Source organism: Miniopterus schreibersii (genome assembly GCF_964146895.1).
Source record: "Miniopterus schreibersii genome assembly, chromosome: 12".
NCBI classification, from domain to species: domain Eukaryota; kingdom Metazoa; phylum Chordata; class Mammalia; order Chiroptera; family Miniopteridae; genus Miniopterus; species Miniopterus schreibersii.
In genome coordinates this window covers 27,177,585-27,192,082 of record NC_138112.1, presented here as the reverse complement: position 1 = coordinate 27,192,082, position 14,498 = coordinate 27,177,585, and the positions used below count along the sequence as shown (strand labels likewise).

Sequence of the window (14,498 nt, the reverse complement as noted above, 5' to 3'; positions counted from 1 at the left end):
GAAAGGCAAGCTAGTTGGGTCCTAAGGGGAAGTAATGCTTTATATATGAAAGGACTAAAAAAGGTCTCTGTGGAAGACTTTTCAAGAATAAATGTTAACTTATCTTCAAAGCTTTTCAACTACTTTTTTAAAAGTAAAAACACTTAATAAAATAGCCAAAACCTCCCATTTAGAGGAAATAATGTCCAGAGTTGCAGTTAAGACTCTGGAGAAATATTAACCTAGCAGAATTTCTTTAGCCTTGCTAGGGAATTTAGATTTTAGAATTCCTAACATAAAGTATTTTTCATTTAAAGTAAGATCCCAGGCCCTGCCAGAGTGGCTCAGCTGGTTGAGCACTGTCCTGTGTACTGAAAGGTTGCCAGTTCGATTCCCGGTCAGGGCACATACCTGGGTTGAAAGTTTGATCCCCAGTGGCAGCACGTAAAGTCCCTGCCCCCCTCTCTCAGAATGTTCTCAGGTGAGGATTTAAAAAAACCCATAAAATCATAAAATAAGAAGTCAGATTAATTTGACAACACATTTTAAGTCATAATAATTTATTCTAAGGGTTTTTACAAAATACTTTACGAAAATTATACAGATAATAGGAAGTACAGTATAATTTAACAATCTACATTCTAATTAAAACTTTGTTGCAAAGCATGTCTGTGACCACTCTCATGCTGCTTTCATATAGTAGAGTTATAAGAAAAGCAGAATCTTATATATGGAAGGTTTTTTGTTTTTTGCTTTTTTGTATACTCTATTTCAAAATACAGGCTTGTACCTTAGGAAAAAATTAAACCAAAAACTGAATTCCACCTATGGCCAGTGGGTGGCACCAAAGCATATTTGAGACCATTTTAACACTGGGAAAAGGGAAAGCAGTTTCTCAAGTCAGAAAACACATGCAGTAAACTCAGTCTCATTGCCCTAACATGGAAGTTCATATTTTAATAGAGATTACAGAGTAAATAATTTTCTATGGTCAAAGTCCTTATTCTGCATTTTTCTCCCCCTCATAAGTATCTTTTTGTCACTTTTTCCCCACAGCCTATATATGTTCACAGTTACTGTAAGGAATTCAATGGTCAAGAGTTAGGCTCTCCTAACTACAGCACAAGAGTGGTGTGAAGCACATGAGAGCAAACTAGAGAACTTTTCCCGTTAACAGCACCCCACATTTCATATTTTTTGGCAGCTTTTTCTTTGAAACAATAGTGGGATTTTCCCAGCTTTCTCAAATATCTTCTTTAATGCTAGGGTCGCAAATACATTATGCACTTTGTTATCATTTAAATCTCTTGGGCCTTGTAACCAAAGAGGCATATGCAGGTTGACTTTAAAATGCTATGTAGCGTTCATGAGTGCTGACAGATAGGAGGTGAGGATCTCTGTCTACCTGGTCAGATTTTCAAGGTCAGATTCCATCTGTTTAGTAGTTTTTGGTGGAGGACCCAATGGACTTTGGGCTTATTTGGAAATCTTTGCAATCAACAGCATTCTGAGAGGCAGGGTTGCTTCAATCCAAGTGTTGGGAGAATTTACCATCTTTTCCCAGAGAGCAACTTCCTCTGGAGTAGAGTCCATCCAATCCACTTCAGTACCATAGCTTTTACCTGAGAAAAAAAGGAAGCTTTGCATTAAAAAAGGAATCTCTCATTGCCGGGGTGGGGGGTGAGTGTCATTCTTTAATTATAATCGCCAATGGAAGTCAGCTAGGAAGAGTTTTAACATCACCAGGAGGGCAGATCTGGGACTCCATATAAGACAGAAATGTTTAACCATCTGAGATGGGTACTCTGTTGCCAGAGTAATGTTTTCTCTTCACGGTCATATAAAAGCTAGATGACAGTCTGTCACAAGCTTAGGTAGGAAGGACTCCCGCATTGGGTTGGAAGTGACACTAGATCATCTCTAAGGAAGTGCAGTTACAGCTTTAGTGCTGAACAGACTCAATTTTGAATCTTGGCTCTGCCACTTATTAGCTGTTACTTAATTTTTTGGAACATCAGTTGTGCTGGAGATAACATTAGTAACTACTCATCTAATTGCTGTGAGGATTAAGTGAAATAATGCAAATAAAGAACTTAGTACAGTCACGAGTGCTCCATAAATGTTACTGTTATTATTCAAAGCACACTTTTAGCTAGGAAGGGCCATACATGTTTTTTTTCAGGAAAGAGTAGTGATGAGGGCTTTTCTGTTCCCCCCTGCAAGAAGGCAAGGTCTATGTGGACAGACACTGCATCCTGTTAATCTTCATATCCAGAGCCTTTAGCACACAGCCTGGCACTCCTTCACTCACTCATTTCATTACACTTATCAGAACTAAAATATGTTTTGATTAGGAAGAAGCAAAGCAACAAACCTCTAGTGTCTCCAGAATCATCTGGCTCATAGAAAATTAAAAATGTAACAAATATTACCCGTTCCAAAGCCTATCCGAAGACCTCCCAAAAACTGGTTGGTTAATTTGTAATGGTCCCAGACGGTAAGCTCCACGCAGGCTTCCGTCAGATCCTCGGGCCTGAACCCATCGTAGACCATGGTGTGGTTGAAGACAGGGGTGGTGGTTTTCCCCACGGCTCTTGTCCTCTGGCGACTTTTCCTACTTGTATCTGGAAGGATGGTACTACAAAAGGAAACATTATTGTGAGAGCATTTTAATGAGATAGTGAACGTTTATGCTGTTGGTGCACTTCAATGCAGCTACGGAGGACTGGTGGGAGGAAGGGGAGGAAAGAAACGGTGCTGCTGGTAGGGGCCATCCTGCTGGTAAGACTGTGTTAGAGTGGACTGGACTTGCTTTGCGCCCTGACTCTGCCACTTACTGGCTGTGTATGGTAGGGAAAGTTACTTAACCTCTCAGATGCTTGCTTCCTAATCTATAAAATGGAAATGGGAATGCCTCCTTCATAAGATTAATATTAAAATTACATATTAAGCAAACAGCTTAGTTCAGTTCCTTCATTTTTGTAGTAATTCAGCGCTTACTATGTCGCAATTGTTTGAGGATGCCTTTAAAATTTGGGAAGCACAGTCTATTCCTGATTATCTGTGATAGTCTAGGGAATTAGTCTTGTGCAGAATTAAAAAAGAAGAGAAACCTCTCTGATTTATTAGATTTGATTTGGGGAATAAATTATATATTTGCAATTATTTACATTTAATTTATGGTAATCACTGAGTAACTTTAACCTATCATGCCCCTTATAAAGGCAAAAAGGTCTGAGGCTAGTCTCAAAATAGGAAACTGACCTGAGCTGAAAAATTTTATCAGCATCTATGAAGAATGTTGCCTTTTTGTTCTGTGGATGGTTTCTTCTTGCTGTGCAGCAGCTTTTTAGTTTGATGTGATCCCACTCATTTACTTTTGCTTTTATGTCCCTTGCCTTTGGGGTCAAGTTCACAAAACCCTCTCTAAGACCAAGGTCCTTAAGTTTAGCACCAATACCTCCTTCGATATATTTTACTGTTTTCAGTCTTATATTCAAGTCTTGAATCCATTTGGAGTTAATTTTTGTGTATCGGTGTCATAACCCTATGTTCACTTGTAGCATTATTCACGGTAGCCAAGACATGGAAACAACCTAAATATACTTTGATGGATGATTGGATAAAGAATTTGTGGTACATTTGTACAATGAAACACTACTCAGCCATTAAAATGATGACATATTACCATTTGCAACAGCATGGACAGATCCGGAGTGTATCATACGAAGTGAAAGAAGTCAGGTGGGAAAAGACAAGAACCACACAATTTCACCCATATGCGGGATATAAAACAGAGAGCAACATACAAAACGAACTCACAGACACAAGCAATAGCATGGTGATTACCTGAGGGGACGGGGGAGTGGGGGGTGGATGAAGAGGGCAAAGGGGGTCAAATATATGGCGACAGGAGAACAGGCTTTGGGTGGGGAGCACACAACGCATTATACAGATGACGTATTATAGAATTGTACACCTGAAACTTATATAATGTTATTAACTAATGTTACCCCAATAAATTTAATTTTAAAAAGAACACGTAGAGGGAAAATCAGAAATAATGTCATATAAAATTAGATAGCTACAACTGGACTTCCAGTAGAATCTGTATAGTTAAAATCAGTTAGAGGGAGCTAGGACGGCACATTAATATCTGTCTAGTTACTATTTACTAGATATCAGGCATTTATATGTGTAACAGAGAAAAAAGTCTGCCACTTAAGAACCCCAACTGTCTCAAACTCTTATGAGCTATTAGAACAGCTCATAAGAATTGTTTAGCAAATAATTTCTCAGGTATTTGCAGGCTGATGCCAAAGGCCTTTTACAAATGGGCCACAAAACAGGTGCTTCCCCAAGGAGCCAAGAGGCGTGACATCCACTGTTAGAAATTGCATAAACTTTTTAGTACTGAATATTGTTCCCACCAGTAGATATAACTCCTAGAAGACATTACATATCTGAGCATGTGGTGTCTGGTTTCATTTTTATATATGCTCTCTTGTCTTTATGATTTTAAAACTATATGAAGCCTTGTTGGGTTCATGTCACGGATCCCTCCAGTTCATGGAGTCACTGTTTCAAGGTATTTCATTTAAACTGTGGATGATGAGTTTCAGTATCACAGATATAGAGAATTAAAATCAACCAGCAAAGGCCAGGTGACTATAGAACTGAGGGAGGTGGATATATCAATGCTGTTACCATTTAACAAAAGAATTTAGATGGCTGCCCCTTAGCTGTGGTAGATCAAGGCATTCCTTCACCCAGATGTGCACTTCTCCAGTTGTAGGAAGCTTTTTACCTGTAGCAGAAAAAAGAGAAAATAAAATTTTACTGCCATTCCTCTCTTGGCAATACTGCATCTAAAGATGCCAATTTAAAAATGGCCTAGGACAGAGATACCAGCTAGTGCTTGATGATATGATCCTAATTGGTTAAATCCATACATTCCTTTTTTTTTTAAAAAAAAATATGTTTTTACTGATTTCAGAGAGAGGAAGGGAAAGGGAGAGAGAGAGAGAGAAACATCAATGATGAGAGAAAGTCATTGATCGGCTGCCTCCTGCACGCCCCCTACTAGGGATCGAGCCTGAAACCCGGGCATGTGCCCTGACTGGGAATAGAGCTGTGACCTCCTGGTTCATGGGTTGACACTTAATCACTGATCTGTGCCGGCCAGGCCCATACATTCTTAATGATATCTTTTATAGTCTGGCTGTATTGACCTCAGACAGCTCTATGAAAATAATTTATATTGATTCTAAGTACAGAGTATTACATCATTCTTGTTGGGTTTTGCTGGCTCCACAGGATCAATTATAGATATCAGGTATGTGACTCATCATTTATACTTATATTCAAAATATCTCAGTGAAATGCATATACCTTTCAAACACTGATACCAATATCAATTGGTACTGACAGGAGGTATTTTAAACATATTACTGCAAAGTAACCAAAACAAGGTACTGGTTAAGATACAGTCACTCTTCTTTTTAAAAGGAGAGTGTAAAAAGTCACACATTTTATAAGAGCGTTATATAGACACACATAAAAGTGACTATTATGGACAGGGAATTACTGAGAAGTTGGTTTAGTCTGAAGTTGTTGTCTAGGTTGGGTGCACCTGGACAGAGGAATACTATCATATTTTTCTGGATGAGTCAACTCAACCAGCCAACGAACCAACCAACCAGTATTTAACGAGCATCTATTATGTGTTCAGCCCTATGCTAGGAATGTCATTGCCTATACAAGGAAGACAAGAAATCTATGCCCTTGGGATGTTTACCATTAAGCTAGAGAGAGTAATTCAATAAAAACTATAAAAATGTAATAAGGAATGAAATGCCAAGTTATTACTGTAATGTTCTAGGAGACCACGTGATCAGTGAGGGGAATATAGTCAGGAAAATCTGTATGAGGGAGACAGGACTTCCTCTAAGACTTGTATAGGTTAAGAAGAAGATTAAGCCAATACAGAGAAGAGAAATTACATGAGTAAAAACTCAGACGAGGAGGAGCCCATCACAACACACAGTCCCCCAGTGCCCACCACCAAGAAATGATAGTGGAGAAAATGGGAAATGAGATTGGTAGAATTTCTGTGCATGTTGACCATAAATGATAGGGCAGAAATTATATATAAAAGAATCTGCATTTTAGAAAGATCCAGAAGTAACAAGATGGTGGTTTGGCAGCCATCTGACCTAAAGATATGTTTCCTTGCCCTCCAAATCTTTCTTTTTATTTTTATTTAACTGAATAGAATGTCTTTCTCTAGTTCAGTCACTGCCCTCACCACCCATTGTGTCTTTCATCCCACTAGCTTCACTGCCTGGTTCCTGAAAGAATCTGAGTGTGCAATCCCTGATTCCTATTATAACATTCATACAGATTCGTAAGAAGAATAACCTGGGGAACTTGCTTGGGAAATGACAGGGGGACTGGCATTCATTTCCTGCCTGCCTCTTACTCCCTAATGGGCTGTAGACCCGAAGCCCTAACATCAAGAATTAGTAATCTTCAGGAAAGATTACAATGAGTAACTTTCAGGAAAAAGCTTTCTCTCCTGGCGAGGCCTTGAGAATGGAAGACCAATGAGCTCTAATTTCTTAAGGGTTCATATGAATCTTCTAATTCCCACCTGTGAAAATCAACACTCAGGTTCCATTATATTCACAGCACCATCAATAGGTCCAAATTCTGAATACAGAAAAGGTCATTCATATTGCGAATTTTATGTGTTTTTATCACAATAAAAAAATGAGAATGTTCTAGTTTACCACTGTGAATTAACTCATTTGGCCTATATGATTACTAAGTTAATAAATTTGTTTAGGACTTGAAATCCTTGGAGAGTAGGGGATAAGGAAAGGGCATAAAGCTGGACAGAAAATCATTACCTACCAGGAACTGGCTCTGGGACATACTGGAGAGCTAATTTCATTTCACCTCTGTTTTCTGCTTCAAGGGCAACGGGTGCTGTCTGAAAAACAAAGGAATGTCAGCAGGTGTGAGACACAAACTATTTACCCTGTCTGTTGGTACTCTGTTACAGGACCTTATCTGCCCCATTTCTGGAACAACATATCACTCATGAGTGCCCTGGATTAAAATTTCCCTCTCCATCAGAGCTAGACTGTTGCTTTTATATCTGGGAGAGCTCTACTGTGTATCTTGGGGTACCCAGAACACGTTTCAAGGCCTTTAGTCTCAGAGATAGTGGAGAAATCAGAACGGCTTTCTTGGAGATGGGAGAGGTGTTGGAGGATGCCTTGGTTTTTATAAAAACACATAAATCATCCATCTAGCACATAAAACAACTCATTTATATTTTCTTTCTTTGAAGGAGTGAGAAGGGTGTGGGAAGGTGGGGGTGGGGGAAAGCCAAATACTGCATTTTCAAAGCTGCATTGACCTGATTATTTAAGACCAAATGAGTAGATGTCTGTAAGAATAACAAAGACTAGACAATAATTTAAAAATATTTATCTATATTTTCAAGTATAGGAGAGATGGTTTTACTTTCAAAATCTTTAGAACCTTATTTCCAAAACATGACAATGCATCAGAAACATAATGCAAGTTAATTAAAAAGGAATGCTTTTGACATCTTCTAAGGAATTCGGATCCAGCAAGTCTTGGGTAGGGCCAGAAATAAGTGCTTCAGGTGATTTTGATGCAATGTCTAGGAAGCACTTCTTAAAAGGAACTGTTTTATTATGTAGATACTAAATAATGATTTGTATAATTGTTTATATGTATCAATTCTAGCTATGATGGACTAGCTAAGGTCACATCATCCCTCATACTAAGAATAAAAAAATCAATTATAAAATCTACTTGAGGGTGCTAAAGAATGATTCAGATAAGTTGTGCCCAACTGAGAGAATAAAAAGCCTAGCAGAAAGAGACCTTATAAGAAGCTGAGCAGGGCTTTTGGTAGTCTCATAAGGCTGGGGAGACAAAAATTGCAGTCCAAGGCCAGCTAAGGAGGAATGGCCTCAGATAATAATATAGATCAGTGGTTCCCAAAGTATGGTCCACAGGCCAGCATCAGCAACAATGCTTGAAAATTTGTTGGAGCCTGGCCGGGCCAGGCGTGGCTCAGCGGTTGAGCATCGACCTAGGATCCAGAAGATCGTGGTTCGATTGCCGGTCAGGGCACATGCCCCGGTTGCGGGCTCCATCCCCAGTTGGGGGCATGCAGGAGGCGGCCGATCAATGACAACTCTCTCATCATTGATGTTTCAATTCTCTCTCCCTCTCCCTTCCTCTTTCTGAAATCAATAAAGATATATTGGAAGGGAGGGAGGGAGACATCCCTAGGCTTTCAGTTGGACCGCCCTGAAGGGCCACAGTCTAGGAATACCAGGAAACAAAAGCTAGATCGGACCACATGGGAACCGAACCCCAGCTTCTAGTCAGTCCATTCCCAGGCTAGACTAAGGTGGTCTGTCCCTACTCTGTGTGTCAGAAGCAAAAACCCTCTCAAGTTATCCCTAGAATTTTCCATACGCCACGTCCAGCATTCAATAACAAATGAATAGGCATACTAGGACAAAGGACCAAAACAAAATAAAAAATTTGGATAAGAAAGACTCACAAATGTTTAAGACATCAGAGTTTTCAGATACACACTTCCCATAACTCTGAGTTAAGGTATTTATAAAGAAAATGTTAAGATGGAGAATTCTAGCAGAGAAGTGGCATTTATAAAAAAAGAATCAAGTGAAAACATAAAACTGAAAAATATAATAATTGAGAGCCTGTAAATGGGTATCACAGCATATTAGACATAGCAGATAAGGAAATTATTATTATTTTTAATATATCTTTATTGATTTCATAGAGAGGAAAGGAAAGGGATAGAGAGATAGAAACATCAATGATGAGAGAGTCATTGATCGGCTGCCTCCTGCAGGCCCCCGAGCCTGCAACCCGGGCATGTGCCCTGACCGGGAATCGAACCCCGATCGCCTGGATCCTGGGTCAACGCTCAACTGCTTAGCCACGCCCGGCTGGACAGGAAATTATTGAACTGAAAGGTAGGTTAACAAAACAATAGCCAACCTGAAGCATGGGGGGCGGGGGGGAGATTACACAAAAGAAAATAAGGCATATGAGACTGAGTCGAAAGGGAAACTGATCCCAAACTCCGGATAAGCACTCTGAATGGAAGTGCAATTTTATATATTGCACTTCCATTCTCCTACACAGCGGGCCTCAAGCCAACCAATCAACCAGCTCTGCACTTACCTTCCGCTTCAGGGGGTACCACTTCAATTGTTTATTCTGCTTGTCGTCCCAGTCCCAAGTTTCCAAATCAAGTTCCACTTCCCCTAGAAAACTATTGCGTTTAAATGTATCCCGATGCCATACAGACAGGTTCAGCTTCTGCGTCTTTAGGATTTGCTTTTCGATTTTATACTGCAGTTCAAAGAAGGAAATAAGAGGGGTGAATAATATTGCTTCGTGCCAAAGTTATGACATAGAGATGAAGAGAAAAGTCATCTGTGCAGATCAGATTTTCTCCTCTGTTAGGTTTCAAGTCTCAAGAATAGCAGAGTCATCTTATTCTAAGGGTCTTGTTTCAAAGAAGCTAAAATCCATCTTTCACAAAAGTCGATTTTCTTTGCCCCTTTGGAAAAAGCCAACTGTGCGTGGCTCAGATATCATAGCCGGTAATAGCTCTCTAAAAACAAAAGCCGATTATTCAATTTTTTACTGGATGTTTTTAGTTCTCACGTGGTAGAACATAAATCAAATTCAGTCTAAAAATACAAATGGAGTTTAATCAATGGTCTGTTTTCTACCTAAGAACAAGGTATATTTTTTGAATAGGCTTTATTTTTTAGAGCAGTTTTAGATTCACAGCAAAACTGAGTGAGAAGTAGAGTTCCCATATGCCACCAACCCTTATATACAGACCACCTCTCCCACTTGATATCCTACAAAGACAAGGAATTTCTCAAGAAAAGATATACTTGTTTTTTCCTGTTTCGTATGGTCAAGTGGAAAATATTTGGCATCCTAAAAGGTTTTCATCTAAAACACAGTCAGTCCTTGATTATATGTAATCATGGAAGGGATGATAGTACTTATAATCTAAAAATAATCTCTATTTGGCTTTATGATGTACTACTTGAATGTTCATTTTGGTTGTAGCAGACTTGTTTTTCTCTGAGTTTACTATTTAAATGATCTGGCTTTTCCTGAGTGTAGGGCTGAAGTAGCTGACCTAGAAATAGCTAGAGTACTGAGGTATAGCATAGTCAAACTGTAATTAAAAACTTGCTACAGAAAATTCACCCATGGATGACTGAGAATTAATTTAACTCTACTTCTTTTCTCAGAGGATAACCAAATACTTGGACAGAATTTTCAGAAAGAGGGAATGAATAATACTTCTATGTGTACTTTTAAATTTTCCGTTACTCATAACTAAGGTAGCATCATGCAGTTTGGGGGGGGGGGGGAGGAGAGAGAGAATATTTGTATTTGAGCCAGGTATACTTTCCACTCATCTGTCCATCTACCTGTCCTTCCAATAAGCATTTCTTGAGTACCTATCCCAGACACTATACTAAGAGTCAACATTTACTAAGTGTTTAATGTATACTCATCTCTTCATGTAGTAAACTCTTTTAACATTCACACAATAGGCTATATTTTACAACAGGCCACACACACACACACACACACACACACACACAGAGGCAGCAGACAGCAGGGGGCCTGAGGGGTTAAGGACAGCTGCTCATAGGAAGAGCCATTTAAGGCTGCAGGAGGTAGCTAGGGATAGAATGTGGGGAAGAATATTCCAGCCTGAGGAAACACAAAGTCCCAGCAGTGTGAGAAAACATAGTTCTTCCAAAGAACAGAAAGCAATCGGGGTATCCTGAACAAAGCCTATGACTGTGAAAAGATGAGGCAGGAGCTCAGGTTGTGAAGGGACTGGTGTGCATGTTAAGGATGGACTTGACTCTAGGGGTAATGGGAATCCTAAAAGCTTTTAAGCAGAGAAAAACCACCATGAGAATTTGGCTTTGAGGCCATTTGGTTGCAATGCTCAACTTCATCAGTTGTGTATCCTTGAGCAAGTTACTTTATTTCTCTAAGCGTCATTTGCCGCATCTGTGAGATGCAGACACTAGCACCCTCCTGGCAGGGTGGATAGGGAGTGTGTGAGATACTGCACACAACGTTCACGACATATCATCTCACACAAAGCAGTTTCTCAGCAAAAGGTGCTTCCTTTCCCTCTCCTCCCTGGGCAGCTGACTTCATCTGTAGAGGTACTACTCAAGAACATACGGCTAAACACATCGGTCACCACTTGGGGGCTTTCTAGATAAGGGAGTTCATAGATACCCGCAGTATCTCATTATACACAGGATTCAACGTTTTCTTCACGACAAGTGTCTTCTTCTTGCCCATTTTGCCCTTGTCTGGCAACAGGTAAGTCTTGACATATCTAAAAAGAGAATTGAACAGACAAGAAGGTCAGGGAACATTAAAGTGATGTTTCCACCCCTACTTCAAAAAAATGCATTGGAAATGGACAGGAATAATTTTTTCATGATAATGAGAAAAACAGTAAGTAATAAATGTTCTCACCAAGACCTTTATACTTAAAAGTTTGGAGCAATTTCGGTGGAATTAATCATGAATTCCTTTCCTTACATAGGGTCAAGGGGAAGACAACAGACCTCTCTAATGGTGCTTAATTCCACTGGCTCCTTTTCTATTAAGAAAGGCTTTGGTGCTTGCAGAATTATTAAAAACAGGTTTTGTGGCTGTTTTTCTAAATAAAATTAATCTTAGCATACACCTAATCAAGCCATATTCAAAGTAAATAAAAGGATATCAAGCTCAGTTGTTTTGACAATAAAAGGAAAAAGGATTGGGCTTATGCTAGCAAAGTAAGAATCAGACTTCTGTGCAGGGATAAGTGAGGAATGCCATTCAACTTTTGCAAATAAACTGAAATGCAATTAAACCTGTGATTTCAAAGATGGATTGGTAATTCCCCCTAAAGTACTTCTATAGAATATAATTTAAATATGGAAACCCCCTCCTTCGAGAATCTTAACTAATTTTGGACCACTGAACATTGTGCAGTAGGCCCCACATGTCCCTAATTTTAGAGAAGGTTTGAGAATGCCATGGAAAGAGACCAAGGTCTGGGGCTCAAGCTCTCAGTCCTCATTTTGCCACTGACTATCTGAATTTATGGAAATAGGCTGCTTATCTTCTCTGGTCCTCGTTTTGTTATCTGTAAAAAGAAGGACCTGGACATCATGACCTCAACAGTTCCTTCCAACTATAAGCATTTTGGGCTTCTCTGACATTTTTGCAATTTAATAAGCCTGGCATATGAATATATAAAGTAAATAAAACAGCATTCCCCTAACCCCAACTTGTCCTTTCAAACATTCATTTAAACAGTCACACATATACCGACCCCCTTCAATTACTTTCTTTCCTTCCCAATTTCTACATGACTAAGAGTAACTAAGAGAAAACAGTGACTCCAGATGTACTTACGGGTCTGAACGCTGTTTTCTAATGTCTGCGGCAGCTAAGTCTTTACACTGGGCCACAAAGATATGCAGCTCCTTCAGTGAGTCCATGTAGTCAACTGCGAACTGGATACTTCCTTTCACCTCCAGATTGCCAAAGTCCCCACTGTAAACGCTCATCACACTGCCGCTCACCTGAAAGCATTGGAAACATGCAGCGTTTGTCTCTGTCTCGCTCTTGAACCCAACACAGGGATCATGGATATAAATCCTTGCTTGCCATTATTTCTCGTTTGCATATAAAAGCCTCTAATTTAATCTGGCATAAAGACACACCAATGCAGATAACCTGACTTGGTATACACAACCCAACTGGTTAAAAAAATTGCTCCTGAGAGACACAGGTGAAAAGCGAAATGCAAAGTTACTTAGGTGCTGGTTCATTTCACAGCAGGGTGATTTTAGGGTAAGGGGCTTTCAGAGTTCCATTTTTAGGCATGCTTAGTATTTAAAAAGTTAAAGAAAGGGGATGTGAGAAACCCCAGGCACACAAATCATAGTGACACGTTGCTCTATCACATTTCCAAGGCACTAAAAAGGAATTTTACTATGTTACCCATCTGCTGAATCCAGGAAAATGCTTATTGAGCCATAGGCTTTTAGAGGTCAGGAAGGGTAGAAAATGGATGATTGATGAAGGGAGTTTAAAGCCTTCCCAAGACCTTCCCATGCATTAGATTGTTGTCAGCAGAAATTCAACTTCGATTTTAAAAGAGCAGCCTGAGAAATGTGAGGCTCATAAGAATTTAAGCACAGCTTTATTATTTATTTAGCATACCTGGCAAGACATGTGTAGGTATGTCAGAGAAATATTTGGATTAGTGTACATAGATATATTTGCATATATTTCTACACACCTACTACATGCACATAGAACTACCTCACTTTATGAAAGAAGTTCTATGTGACGTCAGATTCTCTAAATCACATCTCAGCAACCACACTTAGGGAGCTTTGCTTTTAAAACCCTGTTCAGAATCCTTTTTATTAGGTGAAGAATCACCTTTCCCATTCTTTTATTTGAATTAGTACTTTTACTCATCAGGCTTGATTAAAAAAAAAAAAGAGAGAGATACAATTCTATACCTGCCAATGGTATATAAAAGCATATCTGATACAGGCAGACTTGATCATAATTACCCATGTATTGCACAGAAAAATTCAGTGGGTCATTTTGTTGGTAATTTAAGTTTATTTTGGAGTCTGCACATCCAAAAAACCGTATTGACTTATAATGGATAGGAACTTCTATGCTTAAAAGAAGAGAGAAACAGGAGGATTTCGCTAGCCAGAAGCTAAGGGCGGGTGAGAGAAAGCTCATGCCCTTGGAACCCGAGCAACACAACAGGAGGCCGCTGGACAGGAGCAGGAGCGTGGGAGGGTGAGGTTGGCGGAGCGGAGGGATTAACACGGAGCCTTTGTTTACATACAGATGACAGGGACGTCATGCCAGAGGAGCTGCTAAGATTGGTTAGAGAGCTTGGGCTCTTCTTGTGTCTGCTGAGCTGGTAGCTGCTTTCTGATGCTGTGTCTGTTTCTCTGTCATCACTCTACAAGACATCATATAATACAGACACAGTTTAAATTCAGAATGAGTCAGGCTCAGATCCTCTGTGTAGATAAAGGTAATACGTTGGCATCACACTGACGGAGGACATTTCCCAAGGTCAAAGGACACCAGCGCTAACTGCCAGGGAACGGGATTCCGGATGGGGTGGGCCGGGCTGCCTTGGACCTCACCCGAGGAAAGCAGTGCTCAGCTACCAAAATAGCAGTGGTGTGGTTTTTTCACCTACAAGGTGGCCCCAAGGTGCTACAGAGGACAGTACCACTGTGGGCTCCTTGCTGCTCTCTCGATGTTACATATTTATGCTCCTTGGAGGACTTTACTGATATGTATGAGAAATTAACTTTACCCAGACAATA

At 39.8% G+C, this 14,498-nt stretch overlaps 1 protein-coding gene across 8 annotated transcripts in view; it reads right to left on the bottom strand.

Annotated features, from left to right (window-relative positions):
* Positions 1-508: 508 nt before the first annotated feature.
* Positions 509-14,498, bottom strand: part of SYTL2 (synaptotagmin like 2) — a 100,663-nt gene continuing 86,673 nt past the window's right edge. For 6 of the 8 annotated variants that reach the window (XM_081155022.1, XM_081155024.1, XM_081155023.1 and 3 more), the window contains 8 exons: positions 14,003-14,122; positions 12,538-12,707; positions 11,362-11,464; positions 9,247-9,417; positions 6,895-6,973; positions 4,687-4,786; positions 2,412-2,617; positions 509-1,601 (listed from right to left, as the gene is read on the bottom strand). In XM_081155022.1, the coding sequence (XP_081011148.1) occupies positions 1,456-1,601; positions 2,412-2,617; positions 4,687-4,786; positions 6,895-6,973; positions 9,247-9,417; positions 11,362-11,464; positions 12,538-12,707; positions 14,003-14,122 (1,095 nt within the window). In that variant the 3' untranslated portion in view covers positions 509-1,455. The remainder of the gene's footprint in view (positions 1,602-2,411; positions 2,618-4,686; positions 4,787-6,894; positions 6,974-9,246; positions 9,418-11,361; positions 11,465-12,537; positions 12,708-14,002; positions 14,123-14,498) is intronic. The other 2 variants (XM_081155026.1, XM_081155029.1) reach the window with 1 other exon arrangement.